The sequence below is a fragment of the Rhineura floridana genome, chromosome 1, assembly GCF_030035675.1.
Source record: "Rhineura floridana isolate rRhiFlo1 chromosome 1, rRhiFlo1.hap2, whole genome shotgun sequence".
NCBI classification, from domain to species: Eukaryota; Metazoa; Chordata; class Lepidosauria; order Squamata; family Rhineuridae; genus Rhineura; species Rhineura floridana.
The window spans coordinates 240,823,847-240,850,399 of record NC_084480.1 but is presented as its reverse complement, the minus strand read 5'-3'; the positions used below and the strand labels follow the sequence as shown (position 1 = coordinate 240,850,399).

The following is a 26,553-nucleotide window of genomic DNA, read 5'->3' as shown; positions in this document are numbered from 1 at the left end:
ATTTTTACTTCACAAGAACTTCAGTTTATCAATTAAACACATCTGAGCACACTCTTTCAACATAATCTTTCAACAATTTATTCATTAACAGTTACCTGAGATGTGGATTTCAAAGTACATATTTTCTTCATCATGTATCTGCATTCTTTTATAACTGCCATGACTTTAAATAAATGTATCATTGGAAACAATGAACAAAAGGGGAAAAAACTTAGCAAACTTAATTCTGTGTATGGGGAGACTGGAAAATACACTTCTAAAACTGATGTGTATTTGGAACCAGTAAAATGAAGATTATGCTTGTTGATGGAGGAACAACAGGAGGGCACTACATGGCTTAACCCAGTGTTGTTACTTGCTCTTTGCTACCAAAACTCCTAAAAACAGCACAGTTGAATTTGCATAGGCAAACTGAAAGTTAATATTCTTGGGCACAGACTGATATGGTGCCATTTTGCTATGTGATGATCCCAAACATTAGAAAGACATATGACACATTCCTTATGTTGGGACACTGTAGAAATTAAAGTGGCACTGCTAGATAGGCCCATTAACAGGAAGCACTTTCCCCAGGGCCCCCTCAAACCTGGAGACAGCCCTGGCTCAGGGCACGTTAAGAAGGATGCAGACAAGCTGGTACAGGTTCAGAGGAGGGCAACGATCCATTTCAATCCGGCTTTCGGCCGGGGTTTGGTACAGAAACAGCCTTGGTCGCCCTGTATGATGACCTCTGTCGGGAGAAAGAGGGAGTGTAACTCTGTTGGTTCTCCTTGATCTCTCGGCGGCTTTTGATACCATCGACCATGGTATCCTTCTGGGGCGACTCGCGGATTTAGGAGTTGGAGGCACTGCTTGGCGGTGGCTGTGCTCCTATCTTGGGAATCGTCTCCAGAGGGTGATGCTTGGGGAACATTACTCGAGTCCCTGGGTGCTACAATATGGGGTCCCGCAGGGCTCAGTTCTGTCCCCCATGCTTTTTAATATCTATATGAAGCCACTGGGCGAGGTCATCAGGAGTTTTGGAGTGCGCTTCCAGCAATATGCTGATGATACGCAGCTCTATTTCTCCTTCTCATCTTCTTCAGGTGAGGCTGTTGCTGTACTGAACCGCTGCCTGGCCGCGATAATGGACTGGAAGAGAGCTAACAAACTGAAACTCAATCCTGACAAGACTGAGATGCTGTTGGTTGGGGAGCCCTCTGCTCAGATGGTTGATGTCAGACCTGCCCTAGATGGGGTTACACTCCCCCTAAAGGAACAGGTCCGTAGTTTGGGGATCTTATTAGATCCGCTTCTGTCACTCGAGGCCCAAGTAGCCTCGGTGGCACGAAATGCGTTCTACCAGCTTCGGCTAGTAGCCCAACTACGACCCTATCTGGACAGGGAGAACCTAGCCTCAGTTATTCACGCTCTGGTAACCTCTAGATTGGATTACTGTAATGCTCTCTACGTAGGGTTACCTTTGAAAACGATTCGGAAACTTCAGCTAGTGCAGAATGCCACGGCCAGAATTCTTACTGGGACGAAGAAATTCGACCACATAACACCTATTCTGGCCCAACTGCACTGGCTTCCAATACGTTTCCGGGCCAGATTCAAAGTGTTGGTCCTTACCTATAAAGCCCTTAACGGCACTGGACCGCAATATCTGATGGAACGCCTCTCTCGCTATGTTCCTACCCGTTCACTCCGCTCGACGTCTAAGGCCCTTCTCCGGGTCCCAACTCATACAGAGGCCTGGAGAACAGTAACAAGATCTAGGGCCTTTTCGGTGGTGGCCCCTGAATTATGGAATGCCCTCCCAGATGAGATACGCCTGGCGCCTTCTCTGTCATCTTTTCGGCGCCAGGTAAAAACCTACCTCTTCACCCAGGCATTTTAAGTTTTTTTTTTATTTAATCTTATGTTTATTTTCTTTTACTCTGTTTTTAAATATGTTTTATAATTGTATGCGCAATACACACTTGCTTGTATTTTAAATATTGTGGTTTTATCGTGTTGTACACCGCCCTGGGAGCTGTTAGCTATAGGGCGGTTTAGAAATGCAATTAAATAAATAAATAAAATAAATAAACGAGGATGATCAGGGGAATGGAAGCAAAGCCCTATGAGGAGAGACTAAAAGAACTGGACATGTTTAGCCTTGAGAAGAGAAGACTGAGGGAAGATATGATAACACTGTTCCAGTACTTGAAAGGTTGTTACGCAGAGGGCCAGGATCTCTTTTCAATTGTCCCAGAAGACAGGACACAGAATAATGGGTTCAAGTTGCAGGAAGTCAGATTTCAACTGAACATCAGGAAAAACTTCCTAACTGTTAGTGATACACAATTACCTAGGGAGGTGGTGGACTGTCCAACACTGGAGACATTCAAGTGGCAGCTGGACAGCCACCTGTTAAAGGTAAAGGTGTCCCCGCATTTGTAGTGTGAGTCGTTTCCGACTCTTAGGGTGACGTTTTGCGACGTTTACTAGGCAGACCGTATATATGGGGTGGGATTGCCAGTTCCTTCCCCGGCCTTTCTTTACCACCCAGCATATGCCGGGTACTGGTACTCATTTTACCGACCACGGATGGATGGAAGGCTGAGTGGACCTCAACCCCTTTGGAATCGACTCCGGGTGTGAGCAGAGCTTTCGGCTGCGTTACCGTCGCTTACCAGTAGGCTTTAATTTGGATTCCTGTATTGAGCAGGGGATTGGACTCAATGGCCTTATAAGTCCCTTCCTATGATTCTACTTCTGGAAATTTCTCTTTGCCTCTTAAGTGTACTGTTAAGTGGAACCTCATTTTCAGTTAATTATTGTTGGTCCTCCTGAATAACTTCTTTATTTTTTCTCTCTTCCTTGTCTTGGCACAAGAATTAGTTCTGAGTTTGTATTTTGAGGGCAAATGAGAGAGAGAGAGAGAGAGAGAGACGTAACTTGCTGTGCTTCTGTGCCATGCAGGATTACTTCAGGTTTCTAGTTTCCTAGAAACATGGTTCCCTCTTTGACTGAGGCGTGTGTGGGGGGCGGCGTTTTTAAATCTATGCTAATTCAGCTGTTCAGGCAGAAGGAAGAGCCTTGTCTCGCTTGCCCAGCAATCGCCAGCGAGACGGCGAGGGGGGAGGAAGGGGCTGTTAAAGGGTAAGGCCATGCCTTTGCTTTTGTGACAGGATCCTTTGATCCCAAGAAGCCACGCCGCTGAGGCAGGCAGTTGTCGCCAGGCGGTGAGGAAGACATGCGCCTCCGATCATGGAGATAAAAGACTCGGGCAGTGTGGTCCTGACAGCCTACCATTCTTACACTCCATCCCGGCTACCAACCAGAGTGGCTGCGGAGAGTTCCCCCAGCCGGTCGCCTCTCAGGTAAAAGGCGTGCGAGGAGCCCGCCAACTGCTGCATGCTCGACGAGCTTTTGTCTTGAGGTCATTTCTGTTTCAGCGGCAGGCTGCCAGGCGGGCGCTGCCATTGTCGTTGTGTGTGTAGACTGAGTGTCAGGGTCTGAGTCACCCTTTGTGAGGAATCCCCCTCCCCCTCTCTACCATGCCAGCTTTTATCATTGTTTTATTATTAAGCGTGGAGCTGTCTTTGCCGAGGAAGTCCTTCTCAATCTCTCTCTCTCTTAAAGTAGTTTTGGCGGTGCCCTTGACTAGACCTGTATTGAGGGAGGGGCGGCGGGTTGGCAAAAAGGTCTCCGTTTAAAGTCTCCTGAAAGCTGCGGATCAAGTTTGTTTGCTAACCGAGATTAGCTTCAAGATAACCTGCTGAGAAGTAGTGAGTGAATGAAGCGGGAGGGAGAGAGGGGGAAGTGGTCTCTTATTGACGAGTTACACGAGTTACCAGAGCGAGCGAGCGGTGGCAGTCGGAGCTTAATTTACATTCAAATTTTAATAGCTATTGACTCTCCATCAAGTATGTGCAGAGTAATCCTGTGCATGTCTACGTAGAATATAACCTCACTGTTGGATTTACTCCCAACTAAAAGTGGGTACAGGATTACAGCCTAAGTGACTTATTTTCCTGAGACAATGCAATTAGTTATTGCATACACATTGTTTTTATATATTATATCTATCTCTAATATATAAAATGACTAACCCACCACCCCAAGGACAGGTAACAATAATTCATACAGTGCACCATGAATAGAAACAAGGATGCACATTTTTTATTTATTACGTTATAAAATATTTGACACGCTCAGAAACTCACAAGAGATTACACTTACAAGAGGTTTCATCCAAATACCAGCATTTTCCCCCCCTGAGGGAGGAATTTCACAATATTAGTATGCATCCTGGAGACATTTCTTGCATTTGTCCCAGACAAATTTGCAGATAAAGGAAACTGTTTGGGTAACATCTACCCTAGTGATATCTTTGGTCTCAGTAAAACTGACCTTTCTTCTAAATACAAGTCTGGTTTTCGCCAACTTCTGCAAAGGATATGTTTGTCAAAGTCTGGTGTGTTATATAAAGTTAGGGGCGTTTGTTTTCCTAGAAATAACAAATTTTCATGTTTTAGAAATAAAAAAGTTAAATGCATAAAGGTAAGATATTAAAACAAAGAAGGACAAATAGCATAAATAGCTTTCTGATTTTAGTATATGGGATAAATTTTACCCTGATTCAGATTTTTCTTTCTTGAAAGTTTAACAATGACCACTGCACATATTATGGTAGCCATACATGGTAGTCATCATTATGTGTCAGTTTATGCTTAAAGACTCACCATGTGGACTAAACAATTTTCTCCACACTACCACAAATGACCAAAGTTATGGAGGTATCATGGAGAACATGAGTAAATATGCACAATGAATTTCTGTTAACTCGCCACAGGGTGTTGTAGCCAGCCACCACATAGAATGATTTAAATCATGTGGGGAACCTGTGGCTTTCCAGATGTTGTTGGACCCCTACTCCCATCAGCCCCCACCAGCATGGCAGGGGTGTTGGGAGTTGAAGCCACATGCTCCCCATATCAGATTTAAAGCAATTTCCATGTCAGTTATAATGTCTGCCAATCCAAAATGTGCTGAGTCTAGTGAATATAGGTTGGGTTTAAATGAATGACAACTAGGTTCAGATTATAGTTATTCCCTGGAGGTTCTGTATAGCCTGTGGCATGTTGTCTCTGTTTATTTGTTTCATTTTTGCATCTGTAAAATAGAAAATGGCTGCCATATATTTATAGGTCACCCATATCCATAAACACTGCTCTTCTATTTTATATACAATTTTACTAAGAATTAAGGTCAACTGTGTTCGGTGGGGCTAGTTCAAGCTAAACTGCATAGGATTGCAGCTTGAGAATTGGTATTATAGTGATTTATTAATTAATGCATGATTAAATATTATGGTTGTTAGCTATTTTGTGGATACAAACTTGGGTGGAAAAGTAGAATATAATTTTATTAAATAAATACCTTGCATGGATGCATAAATGATTGTCAGAGTATGAACTGACCTCTAGGTCACTCTTGATATTTTTACTATGGTATCAAATATATAAAAATTGGAAGAAATCTGAGGCCCTTGTCCCTAGTCCTAAGGCCAGTGTTCAAAGAATTTAATGTGAGTGCTAACAAGGAAATATATAGTCTCTAGTAGATTTTGATGACTGGAACAATCCTAATGCCCTTGTACCTAAAGAAACTAAAGGTTAAAGTCCAATCTACATAGACACTTCTAGACAGTTTCACAGCAAAGATGACACAGATGGTCAGTTCTCTAACAATGGTTGATGGATGAGAATGATGAGCATTCTAATGTTGATATTCATGTGTTTGGTTTGGTTTACTTGGCAATGGAACTAAGATTCTGGAGTATATACTACATATGTTTTTCCTAACTGAATCTGCACTTCACATAAACAGTGCCATTGATTTCAGTGGTAAAGTGTTCAGAACATGCTTAACTGTCTCACCAGAATTTATGGAACTTGAAAAGTACTTAATTGCTTTTATTTTTCCTTGATATTTATTGTAAGGTTGGGCTGTCTGGCAGTGAAAAAAAATTAAAGTGATATCTGTTTGATATGTATAGTTGACAAATTTTATATGTACACAAACACACACATACTCACTTAAATTTTGTCTGGCTCACTCACTTGTAATCAGAATGACACAATAATAATTAAATTACTGCTGAAACCATTCTTTCATTATCAGGGAGCAAAAAGAATATGGCTTGTATCCAGAATGTCATTCATGAGACACTCCTACTAGAGGAAGGGAGGAGGTGATTTTCTGTTGATTCCTCCTTTGCCCTGCAGACAAATGTGTCCGCTGAAAAGTTGCTATGGAGGGTTGGGAGTCCCTCTGGAACAACATGGAAGGCACTATGGGGATCTTTAGGTGGAAGGAGAATCAGCAAAAATCAGCAATACCCTTTCCTCCCATGTGAGCCTTCACTGGATCTCAGCCCCTTCCAGAAATGGAAGGAGCCCTTCTATTCACAGAAGGGACTTTCTGGATCCAACCCAATAATTTAAAGATACAACATTTGTATAGCTTAACTCGTATTCCTTCTACTAATATTTTCTAATCTTGCTTGAATTTTAAGCTCTATTAAGGTAGGTCAGGAATAAATACAAAAAAGAGCTATCTATATGATTTAAAATTATGTATTAAAAACTTTATGGGAGATAATATTAGTAACACATTTTAGAAGTTCCTGCAAAACTTTAATCACACATACAGTTCAGTCTCCTAGTGAAGTTGCCCACTTCCTGCAGCTGTCTCTTTGCAATAACTAGTTTTTGCCATGTGGGGAGTCAGAAACTCCATCTGTGTTACTAAAACATGCTGTAGAAAGAGGCTGTATTACCTCAGCATGTGGCCCAGTGGAATGCCAAATGCATAAAAGCAAATGTACTAGTTGTTTTAGTAAAGGACAGAAAAGTCTGTTTGAATCCATGCCACTTTCCCTTCTTCAAATTCTTTATAATAGGTTATGTTGTAATAATTGTTCTCCTGTTTCTGTTTCTAGTATTCATTGAATCACATCACAGTTGGTGGATTGTATTCATTTTGGGTTCATTAAGGCAACAATCTGGAAACTGGTTTTCTATATCTAAAGATAATTAAAAAGCTACAGTTTTTATGTTTGGTAATCGGACCTTGGAGTCTCATTCTCTTTTGACCACTTTGATTACGCAGGTGAAAATTTTATAGAAAATCAGTGGAATAATTTGAGATTTATACCCAAAATCATGAAAGCATATGGTGTTAATTAGTGCATTTTTGAATAGAAATGAAGATTTTAAATGTCTAAATTCAGTCTCTTGCTGTCACTATGCAAACTAATTGTTTTTATCAGCAGAGCCAAAGTTTAGGTTTAACATAGTGTTGACTATCCTTATTCTGATACTTCCAAGCTATTCTTTAATCTTGTGTTGCACTAGCGTAGTGATTATGCATGAAAACATACTTCAAACCTTTATGTAGTTCATTAACTATTTTGATCTATGATAAGGGTAGCTTACCTTTTTCCAGCAGAAGGCCATAGTCAATCCTCTTGAGTGCTGCATGCTAAAACGAGCATGGCCAACGTGGAAAAGTAGACAGCGTTAGTGTGGAAAGGTGGATGTGGCTGAGGCAGAAAATTAATACCTTTTTAATTGTGTGCTGAATACATAGAACAAAACACATCCTAATAACATGGTTGTGGCTGTTTTTCTTTTGAGAATTTCTCAATCATTGCTGGCAGTGAGGATGTGGCTACTCTTAGTTGGTTTCCAAATGCCAGTCTGTTAATCTTGTGTGAAATTGGTGCTTTGCATATGCTATCATTGGAAAGAATTGCTCATAGTAGTAGGTAGTTCCAAATAGTGAGGCAATCCTAAGTGTGTGTGTCCTGAGTGTTGGAAATATCTTTGTGTTTATATAGTGTTCATAGGAATCCAACACTTCCATCATTTATTGCAGCATGATAAGAGTTCTGTTTGATACTCCCATAGTGAAGGGTGACACAAGAATGTCAAAATTCAACTTAATGCTGTTTAAGGTCCTAAAAATGGACAGTAAAGTGCTGCTGCTGCAAATTACTACATTCTTTTGCATACTCTGCTGTTTTATGTTTTATGTGTATGTCTTCAAAGGATTGGGAAATGTGTTATATTTCCCTTTCTAGCTGGTGTCTAGCCTTGCTTCAAATGTTCTTATATTTTCTTGTAGGATAGTAAGCAGCTGGTTTTTCAGTTAAATATTAAGCTCTTTCAGATACTTCGTGATGTCCACCAAGAATGCCAGGTCACATAGACACTGTTTGTCACTCAGTTCTTCAACTGATTTTCCATTGGACTCCATGAGCAGTTCTATTTTTTTACAGGGCCCATAAAACTGCTTTAGCATAGTACTATAGTACTATGCTTTAGCATAGCTCAGCTGTCATACTTTACATACTAGGTCACCATACTCAGATTAAGGTTCTTCAGAAACTCTTTAAACTGGCTGCTGTTCAACCTCCAGCTCTTAATAAAATAAATGTAGGAAACTACTTCTGTGATCAAATGTCTCAAATGCAACATTTCCACATGCAGGCTCTTCTGGTGGTTTATGCAGTGACATACTTGTGTCAATACACTGCTGCTCCATTACTTTTTTGTTGTTGTTAAAATTAATTTCTGAATTGGTATTTGGTTTTGGGAAATCTGCACCAGCAGTTCTATGGCTTTATTATTGGCAGGTACAGTGATGTGAAATGGAAAATTTTCCATGAAAATTTTTCCAGTGCTTTAGTTCTCCATGGAAATTTTCCCATTTTATAAGTTCATTCATAACAATGAATGCATACCAGTTTTAAATATAATATTTGGCACACTTTTTCAAAGTGTTTAGCTTTGTTTCCTAAATACAGTAAGATAAGCATATTAAATTAGATCACTCTCTAGGGCATCAGAAAATGTTTCAATGCAAACTGAAGATTTTCCATTTCAGATTAACCCATGCAAATTAGCCTGATTTGCATAGGAAAAATTCCAGAAAATTTTCCAATTAATTTTTTTCTGGAAAACTCAGATCACTGGGTGCTAAGAAGGGCTAGCTTCCATTGTGCGGGTAAGATTGCAAGATGATTGGTGACCAGTTTGAAGCACCATTGCAGTAAAGGGTGAAGTGCCCAGACCAGCCCTCGTGATAGGCACATGGATAGAGCATAAATAGTTTCATTGACCTAAAAGTCTGGAGAGCTCTGGAGTGACTGTGCTTCTTCTAGCTTTCTCAGTTCCTTGCATGGGTTGCCTTTGAAGAGCAAGGATGAGACAATGGCTGATTTCCGACACTAATGCAATGGTACCATCCGGGAAATAAGAGCATGTCATTTAGTATCCCCCAAACTGGGGGGAAATTCTGATTGGAAGCAGTCCTAGTAAAAAATATTGCAAAATCCATGTGAATTTGAAAGGAAGCTAGTTATGCCTCTTATCCAAATCCTTCTTTTGATATTAGATTGGGGGAAAAACAATATATCTGGATTGCTTCATAGTTAGTGTATTCTAGGGAATGTTAACATTGTTTTATCTTTTATGTTTCATGTTTCAATTATTAAATGCATAATTCATTGCTGACGTATTTACATAATGGCAAGGCACTGGCAGGTTTTCTTTTTTACTCTGAGGCCAGAATGGTGAGGCCAGCATTCTGTGTTTCAACAGAGGCTACTCCTAAATATATTGATCTTTGTTGTAAGTGATCCATTTCCAGAGGACTAGTCTTCAGGGCCAGTTCAGTATGCCAAATAGTATCTGAAGTCCAAGAGCTGACTGTAGTAATCAGTGGCATGTACAAACATGCATGCTATTATATTGTTTTATGTACTTGCTGAGGTTCTTCTCCAAATGGTTAAGTTAGGCCTCCATGGTGGCTTGGTTCAAACATAGCATTCCCAATCCAATAAACTGTGATTTGTTGGAATGCAAATGGCAATGAGCTCAACCATTCCCTTCCTCCTCTTGTGTGCCCAGCTACAGAGGAAATTTGTAGCTGTAGTTTAAGCACTCTTTAAAAATTAGGATTGCAAACAGGGACCATTTAAATCACAGTGTCCCATTTTAGATATCACAGGGAAATTGCAGTTTAATAAACCAGGAAGGTTTTTCTATAGCTAAGTGTGCAAGAGGTGGGAGGGAAGAGGATGGAAGAAGAGTTAAGTGCTCAAGCACATAGGGTTGCCAGGTGTCTGGTTTTTACCCGGGACTCCAGATTTTTGGGGTCCACTCCTGGTCTCTGTGTGAGTGAGCTTAATCTCCAGACTTTCAGCTTTTTTTTTTTTTTTATAAACTATGTTTCTAGGTGGCCTGGTTCACGAGATATACACCAAAACGTCAGCTGTCCCCCACAACTTCTGTGAAATGATCTCTTAGCTGGCTGCTCTAATGCCTCCCTTTCAGGTTTGTAGCCAATAAGTGAAGTCAGAGTAGTGATTGACAAGGGATTTCTGGGCCTCCAGGCAGTACCTAGACCCCATTGCAAAGGCAGAAAACTGTTTTTCCCCATTTATCTGAACATCTCATAAATTGAGTAAGTATATAGCTTTCAGGAATACCAAAAGTCTTTTTTTTCTCTTGTGTGCAGGAGTCAAACAAGTTTAAATTTTCCTGGGCTGCTGAAGATGGCAGTGTTTTGAAAACCTTCCCAATATGAAGCTTTAATCCAATACTTGCTTTTCTGGGAGTAAACTGCAATGCTAATCCCCCATACCTGGAGTAAACCCCACTGAATTCAATAGGACTTACTTTTAAGTAGACATTGTTAGGATTGTGCTGTAAATTAATGGGACTTTTGAGTGAACATAGCAAAGGATTGGGTTTGTGTTCTAAATTGTTCCTTCCCCCTCCAGTCCTATTTTTTAAAGCAATTAGGCAGGGCTTACATAGATGTCACTGCTTTTATTATGTAGGAAACTAATACTGATTTTTTAAAAATGTTCTGCAATGACCAACTCATTTTGACAATAAACTGTTATATGGGGTCTATGTATTTTTATATCTCCAGTGTGTGTATGGAGCCTTCCCAACAACTCTGTGAGGTAGGATTACCAATTGGAAACAAAGGAAATTCACAAGAAGAAATAAATCTCTTTAAATCCAATAACCATATAAAATATAAACAGTTGCAAAACAGCTTAAAGTGACATGATTCTGAATTTTGGGTTGAGTGTGTGTTCCTTATCACTTGAGGCTGTAGTTCTTGCACGCTTCCCTGTTTGAGTAAGCCCAATTGAATGCATTGGCACTTGTTTCTGAGTAAACAATCATAGGATTGCACTACAAATATATTTACAGGTTGGGTAAATAATAAACATCTTTGACAGTCAAGCTTATATAAATATTTCTTCATACCAGGTCCTGATAAGAATTTGATTACACACTATGGTTGTACATTGTTACTTCCTCTACATCAGTGTTTCCCAACCTGGAGGTCATGTGTGGGTTAATGTTTCCTACCATATCCCAGGGCAATGCTATATTGGGGTCGCTGTGAAAAATTAAAATGGCAGCTAGACCCTGAAGCCTGGCATGTTGCTGCAACTACTACCAGATAAGCCCACCAGGACCCATTGATAAGACAAGAGGGCCCACAAGACGACAGTTTGCTTAAGGCTCCGTTGTGCTTTCTTACATCATTTAGCACTACTTATAGAACAGAATATGTGTGTAGGCTTTCAATATTGCAATATTCAATATCTGTATTAAACCAGTACATGTGCACTGAAATGCCAATACACATGTGCACACACACACTTATATAGGAATCGTGCTGATTCACAAATGTATGGCAAATATGTGAAACAAGTTTGAAGCGCCAGTATTTTTAATAGATTTTTTTAAAAATCAAATTGGAAACTCAACATTATATGCAGTGGTTCCCAACCTCGGGGCCATGATCCCCAGGGGAGGTGTGGAGTAATCCAGAGGGGGTTGCGAACAGTAAAGAAATGAATTTTTTTAAAAAAAAGTCTTCACTCTCTGGATGCTGTCTGTTCCCCACTGCCTCTGCAGACGACACTGCCCACTTGCTCTAAACGAGAGGGGAGGACTTTTACTGAGGGCAGGCATCTGCCTATAAAACACATGGCAGACGCTAAAGGAGGCTGAGGGTAGAGCTACCAGGAAGAAGAGGGGATTACTATTGCTGACTCCTGTCTCCTCACACTGCCGCTGCTGATGACACCCTTATTCAGAATGAGAGGAGAGGGATTTTCATGAAGCAAAAAGAAGCAAGGCTGCAAGGAAAGGCTGCTTTTCCCCTTCCTTCCTTGCAGGCAGCGTGCCTGCCTTTCTTGGCTCCTGTTTTTCTGCCACCTCCATAAAAAAATCATTCTTATTTGCGAGGCCGCCCAGATCTTGCTTTCAGCCCAGAAGGAGGCAAGGAGCAGTGAGGAAGCTCAGGACTTACCCGCCCCCAATCTCTGAGGCTAAGTATGTGTGCCAGCGCCCCCTTTCTTCCACCTACATTCTGCCCTCCATCTCTTGCCAAGATGCTGTGGCAATTGATGGCTTCCCCCTTCCTATGTGCCCAAATGCATGCATGCCTACAGATGCTTGGAGGAGGGGCAGGTGTGTTTGTGTGTGTGCTTTCACTGATCTGTCTTTTGCTCCACTCTCATTTCCCAAGTGCACGTTAACCAAGTCATCAGTTTGTAGGTTTTCCTGAGCTTTGACATCCTTTCCTTTTTCAAAGTACATTAAGGTAAAAGCCTGGATAATTTTGTTCCAGAAATACATAAACAGATATAAGAGGCATAATAGAGAAATATGTATATTATGCTATGTCATCATACAGTGTTTATTCATATGTAAAAAATTAAATTTGTTACCTAAGTTCTTGCATGTGGTGCTTAGAAGCACAACAGAAGCTGTTCAGGGTGTAAGTAAAAACTAATTCGCACAGCACATTAGCAGGGTGATATAAGTCAGAATGCACTGTCCAGTAATGGTGAATCAATTAGACAAGTGCTTTAATGCAAGTCCTATGCAGTAGCACCCCATTCTACTATGTCAAAAGTGCTGGATTATACAGCTAAAATGTTTCATGTGATTTTAATAACATGCATAAATTAAAAACTCCATGACTCATTCATTTTTATTTCCCACATAAGCACTGAGGAGCACATCTGTAGGAAAAAACACAATATTTACAGCATAACCGTGTATTGAAATGAAAAGTCATTACTTAGCAGTTGCATGCAATGCCCACTGAAAATATTTGAGGAATTTTGTGTTACTAAAAACAGCTTGAATTTTAGGCCAGCCCTGCCAACTACAGCTAAGTCTGTGTAGGCTTACAAAGTACATTCCTGGCTGTATCAGTAAATGGAGAGCTAGACTGCATTACAGTCTCTGTGATGATCTTAAATCATTTTTTATCATCAGGATATAATTTATATTTTATCATATCCAAAATGAGATATCTGGCTTTGAAAGTGTATTGATGTGAATTACTTGTGCTTATTTGTGTTTTATGTGATTCCCCAAAACAATCAGAACTGGTGTTATTTCTTCCATAAGAGTTGCACTGCGGAGATTTTTAAGTTTTAGACTAAATGTCTATCATTTTAAATAATTGCTATGGGGAAACTGACAGTTCAAGTTAAAACGTTCCTTCAGACTGATTTGTAAAACTGCTGGCCCTATAACTATGTCATTGCCAACTCCTGGTTATCAGTGCTGAACTCATCATAATAGATTCCAGAGCAAGGTGCAGTAACCAATTTACATTATTTATGCAAAATCAATTAAAACAATAAACTAAATCAACATAAGAGCAGCTAATAATATACATTAAAACTACTTAAAAAACCCTGCAGAGTGGATTACTTGCTTTGCATTAGTATTATCCTGCAAACACTTGAGCAAACGGATGAGTTTTTACTTGGCATCAAAATTAAAAAAGTTTAGGTGCCAAACATGCTTCTAAAGGGAGGGCATTCCGCAACTGGTCCCCACTACAGAGAAGGCCCTTTCCAGCATCACTGCATAAAGTACATCTCCTGGTGTGGAACACAAAGAAGAGCTTCATCTAAAGATTTTGTGACATAAGCAGGAACAGGGAAATGCACTCTTTCAGAAATCTTGGTCCTAGCTATTTAAGGCTTTATAGATCAGCACTAGCACCTTACATTTGGCCAGGAAGTATATAGGCAACCAATGTAAATAATTTTGAATTGTGATCCCATCCATCTGAGCTGGTTAACAATCTGGCAGCTGCAGCCTGCTATTATTGAAGCTTCCAGATTGTCTTCAAAGGCAGTGCCATATACAGCGTGTTACTATAATCCAAACAGGGAGATTACCAGAGCATGTGTTACCTTGGCAAGACTATAATCTATCAAGGAATGGCCATAGATGGTGAACTAGCCATAGCTGGAGAAAGGCACTCCATGCCACCAACGCTACTTGGGTGGTTGTGTAGTGGCAAAATCAGAAGTGCAGGGTCCCTGCATGATAATCACACAATGCTCCCTTACAGCCATGCCCCTGCACAGCCATGGCTCCTTCTAAGATTATATAACCGTGTAAGATTATACAATAAAATGAGCTTTCAGTCTCTTTGTTTGAAGTATTTTCCCTTACTGATGTATTGCAATGATCAATGCAGATCTCCGTGTTTTTCCTTTCAGCTACATCTACTTTTTTCTGTGCATGTACATGAACAAATATACTAAGATGCTGTAAGGTAAGGATCTTCCTTGGCTGAGTTTCCCTTCATGCTTATCATACTAAGACTCTGCATTTGGGCAGAGTTATGAGTTATGATTTATGAGCTGTAGGAGGAAACTTATGCATGAAAATTCCTGATCCTAACCTCTGGTGTTGGTTTTGGCTGTACCAGACAGACAGACAGACAGAAACAAAACCCCACATCTTTCCCCTCCCCTTTTTTTGCTGCTGGGTTCAGAATGATCCTTGTTAATGTCTTCTCCCATGACACAGACATCCCTCGGAGCCAACCAGCATGAAAGCTGAGTGTGTTAGCTACTGAGCAGACTCTTCTCAGTGGCTGACTCACCTCCTTTCACTCTGATTGGTTCCAATCAACAGGAAAGGATGCTGGAGACATAGGGACCCTGCTGGAACCCTGCTGCCAAAAATGAAAGGGGTCTAAGACCTCCCCCCCAAGACCTTGAACAACTATACCCCTACATTTGGGCCTCCAGTGACAGAATTGGCTCCAAAAGGCAACATATTTGCTACTTCAAGGAGGGTGCAGGTCCATCTAGACCAGGCTTCTTTCTAATTCCCAGATAGACCCACAGGGCCCCTCTTCTGGGATTCAGATTCAGCTTATTGGCCCACATTCAGCAATTATGATACCCATGCACCAATCTAGCACTTACACAATCTCACCTGATGACAAAGAAAATGAGAGCTGTGTCATCAGCAAGTTAATACCTCACTCCCAAATGCCTGATGACATCTCTCAGGAACTAGATTAGAGCATGGGGGAAAAGATGGATCCTTTAGGGACAGCACATATGCTATGGGGCTGAATGGTATCCCCTACTACTACCTTCTGAAGACAAGCCTGCAGATAGGTCAGAACCATTGTATCCACAGAGTCAGTCAGCAGGATACCATGGCTGATGGTATTGAAAGCCACCAAGAGATCAAGGAGAATGAACAGGGTCACACTCCCCCTGTTCTTCTCCTGACAAAGGTATTAAAGAACACTGGAATAAGACTGAGTCTTTAAGGGACCCCACAGCAGAACTGCAATAGGGCCAAGCAGAATTTCCCCACTTTTGAAACCAGGCCTCTAGATAGAGTGGAACCACTGTGCCCCCATGCTCCACAAAGTCAGTCTAGCATGGTACCATGGTATCAAAAGCTACTGAGAGATCAAGGAGAATTAACACAGTTGCATTCCCCCTGTACCAAGGCTATTTTGGTACCAGAAGACTGAAATGGCTACAGATAATCAGCTTCCTCCAACAGCACCTGGAGTTGAACGGCCACCATATTCTTGAGCACCTTGCTCCCAAAGGAATATTAGTGACTGGCAGTAGTTGTCACAAAAAGTAAAAAGAATTTATATTATTCTCTACTTTTATTTATTTACTTTTATTTATCCTTTTGTAATCCATTTAGTCTATAGATCTTTAAACTCATTTAACATCAACTTCAAAAGTACCGAAGGTACTAGCATCAACCAGAGTTATTAAATCCAGGAGACAGCGACTTCTTAAATCTCAAGAATGGGTGATGATGCTGTTTGCTGTTCTATTATGCATCATTTTATCTTTGTAAAAATGGATATATGCTTTAATTACTCAGGTTGGGATTTAGTGTATTTAATATTAGAATTGTTGTCTGGGAGACGCTCAGGTCCTGCACACATTAAAACTGAGGAAATTTTTATTATTCCACAACTGAAGGAAACTACATTTGTCAATATTGTTTGCACCTACCTTTGCTTGTTGTCTTACTTTCATGATATTGGAGATAGTGTGGTACAAATATTTGGGAGTGGGTATAAAATTTCAAATTATAAATAAGGGACTAATATAGCAGTCCTCTGAAGTTCCTCTTCATAAGAAAAGATGGGTAGGTCAGATGAATTATGTTTGAAGAAGGAACATTTATATGTTCATGTGTTACGTGGTGGGGATTATGCAAAATTTAATCTTAATTTTTGGATTACAACTGAAATTGACATCCAAGAAAATGTAGGTCAAACGTATTAAATTCAATAGAAGGTTACCACTACTTCTGTTGGTTATGGTGGACTTTGTCTAGATGGATAAGGCTCTTAATGGCCTAACGTTGGCAGATGTTGTAACTCTGCTAATAGTACCATATATCTAATCTGTGACATAATATGTTTAGCATTTGAATGATGGTCTCAGTGTTTATTCTTATGGGAAAGCCCCTATAAGATATATCAGGGTAAAACGTTCCACTGACATTAAAGAGGATAACATTGAATTGTATATATTAACTGCATTTTACAAAATAAATAGACCTTATCATAGGAATTCTACGTGATGGTTAAAAATGACCAGAGGTATTTTTAGGTTTGTTGCGAAACAACACACAAACAGAACACTGGTATCTACAGTGCTCATATTGCCCTAAATTTATAATGGTCTGTCAAATGTGTGGCAGTGGTCCGATGGCTTTTTATAATTGCATAGTTGTACGGTGTCAGTGGACAAGCATCTGTCTATCATATTTAATAACACTTCCTTAGTAAACACCTCAAATCACTAGCACTATGCATATGACTAAAATTCAGAGCACAATCCATGCATCGAGTAGAAATTGAAATTGCAGTGTCGCAACATGATCATTTCTGTTCCAGCAGACATACAAGTGACATGTGCAGAGGCGCTATCCGCATAATCTGTACTTGCAAAACTACAGGATACATATTATGTGGAGACATCTGCTGCACATACAGCTTGTACTTGTAGATAGATGACTTTATTGAGAAGAGACCACCAATGTGTGGAAGTTGGGGTCAGGACCAGCAGACAGAATTCCAATCTTCCTGCTCCAGATGTTGATTATTTCCAGATTTTAGTTATTTCCACAATACTTATGTATTTGCATTTAATTATAAACCACTAACTATATACTAACTATTAACAGTAATAACCATAGTGTTGTTTACAGGAACTCATTAGAGACTTTATTCATCCCAAAAGCTCTTCTTTCTCACTTCATGATAAAATATTTATTCTTTATTTTGGAACCAGCTCAAAAAGGTTTTTTTTACGAATGAGAATTTTATCACATGTTAACCTTGGACACAAAACTCCATATAAAACAATGAAGCAACACAGATATTCCTTCCTTTTTCTGATTACATCATTGGAACCTCAGGCTAATATAAAGGGACCTTATTTTATTTTGTTTTTTTAAAAAACTTCCCTATGTACTTCTCGCAGTGCTTTGTATTTGAATTCCTGTGCATCGGTATGAAATCAAATATAATAAAGTGAAGTTTTATGAGAATTATTTTAAAGATGGCAAAGATAGATGCAGAAACTCATATGGGTTTTGTTTGATCCTTTCCCATCATATAGTCAGGTTTCCTGTGTGGTGATAGAAGATCTCTTCATTGTTGTTGAATTAAAGGTATGGACAGGTAACAGAAGAGCTGTTGTGTGGAATTTTACAAATGTTTCTGCTTTAAACACATGCCCGCCTGGGCACTTGGAAAGAGGTGGTTACATTTTGAAGATATTGTGTGAGTATTTATGACACAACTATATCTTTGTTTTTATCTTTACAAAGGTAAAGTATTATTTCTTTTGTTTGTCGTTATACATTTAGCATTATTTCTTGTGAATATATGTTTTTGTCCTGGCATATATTAGACATATATTAAAGCAATAAAAGAGAATGAAAATAGACCTATATCTTCTTGTTGTGTCCTCTGGATCTTACTTTGATGACACTGATGGAAATAAACAATCTAATTTGTAACTACAGGCTGTTTAGAATAAGAGTAATTGATTTATTTTGCGTATTTCCATGGAGAGTCATATATGTCTTTGTATGAGCAAAAACGTGCAACTTACAGTAATGGAGAGAAATGGATTTCTTTTAACTACAGTTTCAAACAATGAATTGAGCACATTTTAAAGTAGTGAAAAGTAAATATTCAGTGTATTTCTTTCGACACTAGCAACATTGACTATAGCAAGGAGCAACTGAGAATATTTTTAACTAATAATAGCAATAGCCATACAAGGTTTTTTTAAAAAAAAAATCATATGCAGAACAATCTTAAACATATTTACTCAGAAGTAATCCCACTGAGTTCAGTGGCTCCTAATCCCTAATCATTTTCTACTCCCATAATTTTCACATTGAATAGGCGTCTGTAGACATTCTTGAATCAATGTTACATTTTAACAATAATTAAAAACTAGGGGTTGTATTCAAGTGCTAATCAAAGTAGACCCATTTAAATCAATGAACCCAAGTTAGTCATGCCTGTTAACTTCAGTGGGTCTTCTCCGAATAGGACAAGCTTTTGACTGGACTGCAGAAAAGACTGCTATAAAGGTATTGCTGCAAGGTACCACCCAGGCAACAAAGATCAAACTCATTCGCATGGAAAGTATTGAAAAGGAAAAGTTAGGGCCCACATTACTCAGGGCAAATTCTATCATTCAGTTGGGAGTAGTACTAAAATAATTTGGGCTGTACTAAGGACAATGACTGTATGTAACCAAAACCAAACCTTAATATCTGTGCTATGTGAGGAAAATCAGAGGTATTTTTGAAAATGAAGTAGTGAATTGTATTCTTGGTACTGTAGCCCTTATAAGATTTTGTATTCTTAAAGGATAATATTTGGATTAACTATGGATTAAATTGTTCAGAAACAGATATGGCAACTATCCATATGTAGAATAACCACAACTATTTTTGAAAGTTAAGACCAAAACTATTTTCTTTTCTTTTTTCAAAATACTGGTAAGTAGAATTTTGTTCTGAAGTAATCTTTGTTGTGAAGAATCTGGCCCTTTAGTTTATATGTACTAGCTCACAATGTAAAAATGTGCCAGTGCATTTATAAAACTAATCTGCAATGCCAAATCCCTCTCCAAAAGTTGGATATAATTCATAGGTACATTATGTAAAGTAACAGTTGTGTGAACCAGCATTCGTAGAGCCATTCTGAAACAGAATAATATTCATCTGTTCTCATGCCATTAATTATGAAAACATTTTCCTTTATATTTCAAAGCTGAATGCTTCGATGTACCACACACACTCTGCAAAGTCTAGGAAAGCTGAATGCTTGCTTTATGAACCACCAACCCACAGTGCCTCCATCTTGCTAGGATTCAGACTCAGTTTATTGGCCCTCATCCAATAATACAAATACAAATAATACAAAAAAACTGATGTCTTTGGTTGGAAAGCACAAGAAATTGAGGGTGGTATTCAATGCTAATCCTACTCAGAGTAGACTCATTGAAGTTAGTAGATATAACTAACAGGTTCATTAATTTCAGTGGGCCTACTGTAATTTCACTGAATACAACTCAAAATGAATTCCTGTAAGCAAAAGGATATTTAGTATATGCTTAGTATCTGTGTTTTAAGCATTTATAGATTGACTTGAGCTTTTTATTTTGTATAATCCAGAACCTGTTTCATTCCTTATGCAGCAAGCATTCCTGTGTAAATTTATTTAGAAGTAAGACCCACTGTTTTCAATGGGGCTTAATCCTAAGTAAGTATGTATAGAATTGCAGTCATGCAGTGCAATCCTATGCATGTTTGCATGGAAGTTCCACTATGTTCATTGAGGTTTGCTCTCTGGATTGCAGCCTTATAGCACAAATTTACACAAGTCTGCTGAGAAGTAAGTCTGCTCGAGTTCAGTAGCACTTAGTCCTAGGTAATGGGAGCAAAATGTAGCCAAAGGCATGTATAGGATTGTTCTAGGTGATGTGCTGTGTAGCCCAGTGGCACAGCATCTGCTTTACATGCACATAGTCCTGGGTTAAATCCCCAGCATCTTCAGCTGGACTGGGAGAGAAACAAGTCTGAAATCCTGGAGAACTGTTGCCAGCTAGTGTGAACAATACTTAGCTAGATGGGCCAATGGTCTGACCCAGTATAAGGCAGCTCCCTGTGTTTCTGGCTCACTGTTAATTATTGTCACTATATTGGATTGCTTTGTCATGTCCTCTTTTTTTCAACCATTTGTGTTTAAAGATTTTGACTACTGATGATACAGCACTCTACTACTGCTGCTGGAAATATTAATTATTGCCTTGTACATCACAAAAGACTTTCAACAGCTGCTTCTGAAGCTGTTGTACTGATACTGTCCTTGAGTTATGCTGGCTTGCTTAAGTTGTTTCATAGGTCCAGTTATACTGTAAGACTTCTGCAATTGTTTTGGTGCCTTAAGGCTGATATAGGGTAAACAGTGTCATGAAATAAAACCCCCTGAAATGTTAGCAGTTTGTATATATGTTTAAATTCTACAAAATTTAAACTCTAAATTTAAAATTCAAGCTCTGAAGCATCATTTTAACTAACCCACAAGTTTGATCTGGCAAGCAAGGTTATGCCACAGCTCTGCTTAGCCATGACTTGAACAGGACGGTGCAAGAACTTGGCTCCACGTAAAAGGAAACAGACCCTGGTCTAGTTCTGAGGCCCAAGCACTACTAGAAGGAAAATAATCAGTGTAGACTCATGCTGGTGAGGAAATCCAGGCTTGTTGGCTTCCACCCCACCCTGTGGTGCACAGCACAGAATTCAGTTTCCAAAAGAATTACCTTATCTATTTTCATTTGTATGAACATTCAGTTTAACAAAGAAGAAAGGAGTACAATTTCTTAGGTACTGGGAATTTCTAATCCAGCCACTAGAGATAGTTTGAGTGAGACTGCCAGCTGCTGATATAGCTTTTTCCACCTTTCTCTGAAACATGGACATTCCTGCTTTAAAAGATTTTATGTACATCCTGAATGCAGTTTTTGAGATGTACCTTATCAGTAACTGCTCATAACAGTTGGCCTTGAAGCCACTGTGGTTAGAACATTTAGATCTAGCTAAGGGAGAATTGGGTTCCAGCCATAAAGCTCATAGGATGATATTGGGTAAGTCACATTGTCTCATGGGAATTTTATGGAAGAAACATGGTTGTCCCCATGTAAACACTAGGGGGGACCATGTTTTGTTTTGTTTTGTCAATGCAGTTCTCTCTGAGAGCAATAGAACATGGTTCTCCCTGTGGGCAGCTGGATAAGCTATTCTGGAGCTTTTTTTTCCAATAAAAAATAAATAAAAGCAATGGCAGCACTGCAGACCTTGGACTGCCTTGTAAATACTTTTATTTCTGATTTTTAACTTTTTTTAAAAAAAACTTTGTATATCCATGCAGATTTTTAAGGATTTTCCCTTTTAAATCCACAAGGGAATAGACCAGGATGGACTTAATCCTGGCCCCATGTGGGATGGAACGGGCTTCAGTGAGTTCATTCCTAAGAGCCAATCAGAAGCAATGTTAGAAAAGCAGGAGGAAGGCAGTGGTAGAGCATCTGCTTTGCTTGCAGAAGTCCTAGGTTCAATCACTGGCATCTCCAGGTAGAGCTGGGAGAGAACCCTGCCTGAACCCTGGAGAGCCACTGGCAGTCAGGGTAGACAGTACTGAACTAGATGGACCAATGGTATGACTCAGTATAAGGCAGCTTCTTATGTTCCTATGTTTTGTTGATTTCAGTTTGGGGAATCCTGCTTTGAACAACAAGTCCTAGAGTTTCTTAGTTCCTGCTGGCATTTCCTGTGCACTAGCAGGAGGAGACAACAGGGAGTGATAGTGGACGAGTAGCAGGATGGAGGAACCAGTACACCCCTCCCCAAACTGAATGAAAGGAATGTTCCACTTCAGTAGCCTACCTTACAAATGCGCTTGGAAATAATTCATGTCTGCCCATGCCTCCTTAAGGCAGCCTATGTCTTCATTTTGATAATCAGGGCTGTAGAGTGCTTGGAAAATCTTGTCTACAGTTATGGTGATTGATTCAGTACTGTTAGTGCAGTTAGGCCAGTGTGTTGCCAGGAGCCCCCATCTGAAACATGATAGCTTATCCCTTCTGTTAGATTTTCCCACTTTGATCCACCTCTTTTTTTGTGCACTTCCTCAAAGCTGTGCTCAGCAACTTTTTTCTTGCAAAAGCTGAGGAAGCATTAGGTTATCATTTTCTAACTTTACCATACATAGATAAAATGCTTGTTTCACTGAAAATTATTGTTCAGGCCCATATACAGTAGTGTTGAAATGTTAAGCACAACATTCCAAGCGGTTGGAGGTGGAAAGCACTTTCAGATAATTGCACCAGTCTGTGGAGGGGGTATAATGTTCACATTTCCCAGTAGTTGATTTAAGTAGATTGATTTAAGGAGGAAGAGAAAATCAGTTGAAAGAAATAATTGCTTAATCCTTTCCCCACCCACAGTATCTCTATTCTTATTCAGCCCCCATCTGCTCCCCTGCACCCTGACTCCAAATGTGCTTCTGAAGATAAACATGCATTTAGAATCTTGGGGAAGAATTATCTGGAGTGGAGGAGAAGTGGACAGGGATAGGGTTAAGCTTGTAGGAACACAGGAAATTTACCTCAGTTTTGTCTACAGTGACTGGCAGCAGCTCTCCAGGGTTTCAGGTAGGAGTCTTTCCCAACCTTATCTGGAGATCCCAGGAACTGAACCTGGGAACTTCTGCATTCAAAGCAGATATTCCACCACTGACCTATGGCTCTTCTCCATTTAATCTTACCCCTCTGCTTCATGTTACTCATGTTCTGGAGCATGTGTAGGAAGGACAGGAGAGAAACCATGCTCTGTAGGAATCTTCCATGCATATGCATTGCATCCATGGATGGATGGATCAGCCCCTGTGCATTATACCGTTAAATTAACCCCCCATTGAAAATAATGTGGTTTCCTGTTTACTAAATATTTTAAAATTAAAATTTCACTTCAAAGAGTTATAGAATAATCACTGGAAGACAAGAAACCAGAAGGGTTTCAGACTCATCCGTGCTTGCCAAGGCAAGATCCTCCACATATTACCCCCATGCCAATAAAACCACATCATCTGGATCACAGTCTGATGCAGCTATAGTGCAGCTGGAAGGCGTATCACATCAGTGTTCCCCAACAGAGTTTTGATAGTTTCCCCCTTTACAAAAAGACATCCTATTCTTATCTGTAGCTTCATGTTCTAAAATCATTAAAACTAGCAATGAGGTGGAGGCATGCACTTGTTTTTACATACGTCGTTTCTGTTAGTGGAAAGACCAACAAATTGAACTTTGGGCAAATTTGAAGGCTTACACCATCTTAGGACACTTGAGTAGTTACATAGTTAATATGCAACTAATGTGTGTCCACCAGGTGGGTTCAAACAAACTCTAATTTTGGCAGAAGTTGTCTTTAATATTATTTAGGACTATCAAGACATTTCAGTGGAGGGATTTGGACCTTTCAGAACCCTCCAAAGTCTACTGTTCTCCAATTTTGCTCCACTGGTATGATAATATTTTCCTATCAATTTGTTGAAAATGGCAATATCAAATATTGGATTATCATAAAAAGCTCCTAAGTTATTATTTTCTACATCTGTTTTTAGATTTAGATAAAGTGTTCTTAAGAGCCTTAACTGCTGCTGGTTAGACATTAATAGTGAGCTATCCTCAAGATAATAGCACTGTGAGAAATTCTGAGTAACTATGATCGCTGATGTATTGACGGTTTTATTTCATGGCTATAATTGGAGAGGGCACGAAATCCTCTCTGACTTTAAAAGTGAGAAAGCTATGATTAGCTTCCTGTATCCCGTCTTACATAGTATACTTTAGTATCACACCCTTCTTTCAAGTAAGAATAATAAGAAAAATGATTAGAGTATTTACAATTATGAATTCAGATTGTTGACATTGTGACAAGAACATATTATTGCACTATAGCTGTATAGTTACATACACATGATAGTACTGTATTTGTCATGCCTGAATATCTTTTGGATCAAAGAATAGCTCAGTTACTGAAAATCAAAATGATCTTAAATAAGTTAGCAGATGTGGTAGAAATAAACTTTTGGTATGTAAGATACACACAGTTACTGAGAGAATGAGAAGAAAAATAAAATTAGACCTTAAGGTACAAGAATTCAGTAGTACTAAAAGTATTATTTATGCTGAATTAACATTGGTACTAGAATTCAGAGACATGAATTATTATTTCAAAAGGTTTCCAAAGGAGAAAACATCAAGACACCTGCCCAAACAAGAAAGGAGGTGTGCTACTTGATTCCACGAGCGGCAATATTTGGTGTATTATAATGGTAGTAAGATTTTCCATAGCTGAAATGAGATGTAAGGATGGCCAGTATATAGAGTTGTATTCTGCTCAGAGCAGACCCATTGAAATTAATGAACTCAAGTTAATAATGTCTATTAACTTCAGTAGGTCTACTCTGAATAGACATGACTAATGTAGGTTCATTAATTTCAGTGGGTTTACAGTAGGGTCTCACTCATACGGTGGGTTACGTTCCAGACCCGCGCCGAAAAGTGAAAATCGCTGAAAAGCAGAACTCCATCAATAAAATAGCACCCAACGCTCGGCTGCTGAGCACATCATGCCGAAAAATGCTGTAAAAGCGGAACAAGCGCCATATGAGTGGGGCCTTACTCTAATTGAAAACCGCTCTATTAGCGCAACGCCGAAAAGCAGGGCCCTACTGTATTCTGAGTAGGATTTAGTTGACTATGACACATATTAATTAATTCATAGTATTTAAAGATCCTCCGTGGCGCAGAGTGGTAAGCGGCGGTAACGCAGCCAAAGCTCTGCTCACGGCCAGAGTTCGATTCCAACAGAAGGAGGAAGTCGAATCTCCAGTAAAAGGGGTCGAGGTCCACTCAGCCCATCCATCCGTGGTCGATAAAATGATTACCCGGCATACGCTGGAGGGTAAAGAAAGGCTGGGGAAGGAACTGGCAATCCCATCCCATATATACGGTCTGCCTAGTAAACGTCGCAAGACGCCACCCTAAGAGTCGAAAACGACTCTCACTATAAGTGCGGGGACACCTTTACCTTTTTTTTTTTTTTAAACCTACCACTCACTATTATGCTTGTAAAATGTCTGGTGAGTAGACAGACTATGCCACTTGATTCTTAGAAGAGATCATGTCTACAGATGTTTGAACTAATTTGAGAATTGTGAGGGAACTATGATAGTAAACTGTAAGTTATGATAGCTCCTATTAAACTTGCCACTGCTAACAATAGAAGTGGCTGAAAAACTACTAGATGCTATGATAGGAGTAGCAGGAAAGATACAAAATTAAATGGATATTACTGTGTACAGAAAAGAACAAAGAGATAAAGATCAGATTTAAAAAAATTCCTCCAGCTGAAGGGTCTGCTGGGAAGAAAGGAGACCTCTAGAGGCAAAACTTAAATAGCAGAACAAAAGGGGAAAATACTTGGTGTTTAGAATCCTGTAAATGCTTAACAGGATTGAAACAGAGGAGCTAGCAATAAAATAAAATAGGGATTATGAAGGAAAATTATAACAACCAAGTTCTCATTTCATCTTGAAACTGGAGGTTTTTGAATTTGCGAAAATAGACTCAGGTTTATTTATTTATTTTAAAAATCAACTTGTATTTGTTGAAATCAGTTTGTATTTGTTGGACCTCTGCCGCTTGTTGTATTGTGGTATATGCTTTGTGACTGTGATAGATGTAATCAAAGACTTGTAGCAGGAACTAGAACTCTAGGTCTGAGATACGGTCAATCAACACCACACATCTCTGGATTAGTGATGGCAATGAACTTTGAAATATTGGTTCAGAGATAAATTCCTGGAGTTCAGACGACTTTTCAAAGTCATTGTAAACGGAGGCCAGAACCTTTCAAAGTTCAGGTCTGGTTCATAATGTGCTCACCTTCCACACTCCACCATGGGCAGAACTATCCAACCATTATTTTATTTTTGGAGCCAGTTTTTCCAATAAGCAAATTAGTTTGTCAAGATGACCTTTATAGTCAGTGCAATTTTAACCACTCC

At 39.4% G+C, this 26,553-nt stretch overlaps 1 protein-coding gene across 5 annotated transcripts in view; it reads left to right on the top strand.

Moving 5' to 3' along the window:
- The first annotated feature begins 3,078 nt into the window (after positions 1-3,078).
- ARHGAP28 (Rho GTPase activating protein 28) overlaps positions 3,079-26,553 on the top strand; it is a 107,040-nt gene continuing 83,565 nt past the window's right edge. The window contains exon 1 of one of the 5 annotated variants that reach the window (XM_061595884.1): positions 3,079-3,350. In XM_061595884.1, the coding sequence (XP_061451868.1) occupies positions 3,238-3,350 (113 nt within the window). In that variant the 5' untranslated portion in view covers positions 3,079-3,237. Of the gene's footprint in view, positions 3,351-3,690; positions 3,759-18,047; positions 18,069-26,553 lie in introns of those variants that run through there. The other 4 variants (XM_061595866.1, XM_061595894.1, XM_061595870.1 and 1 more) reach the window with 4 other exon arrangements.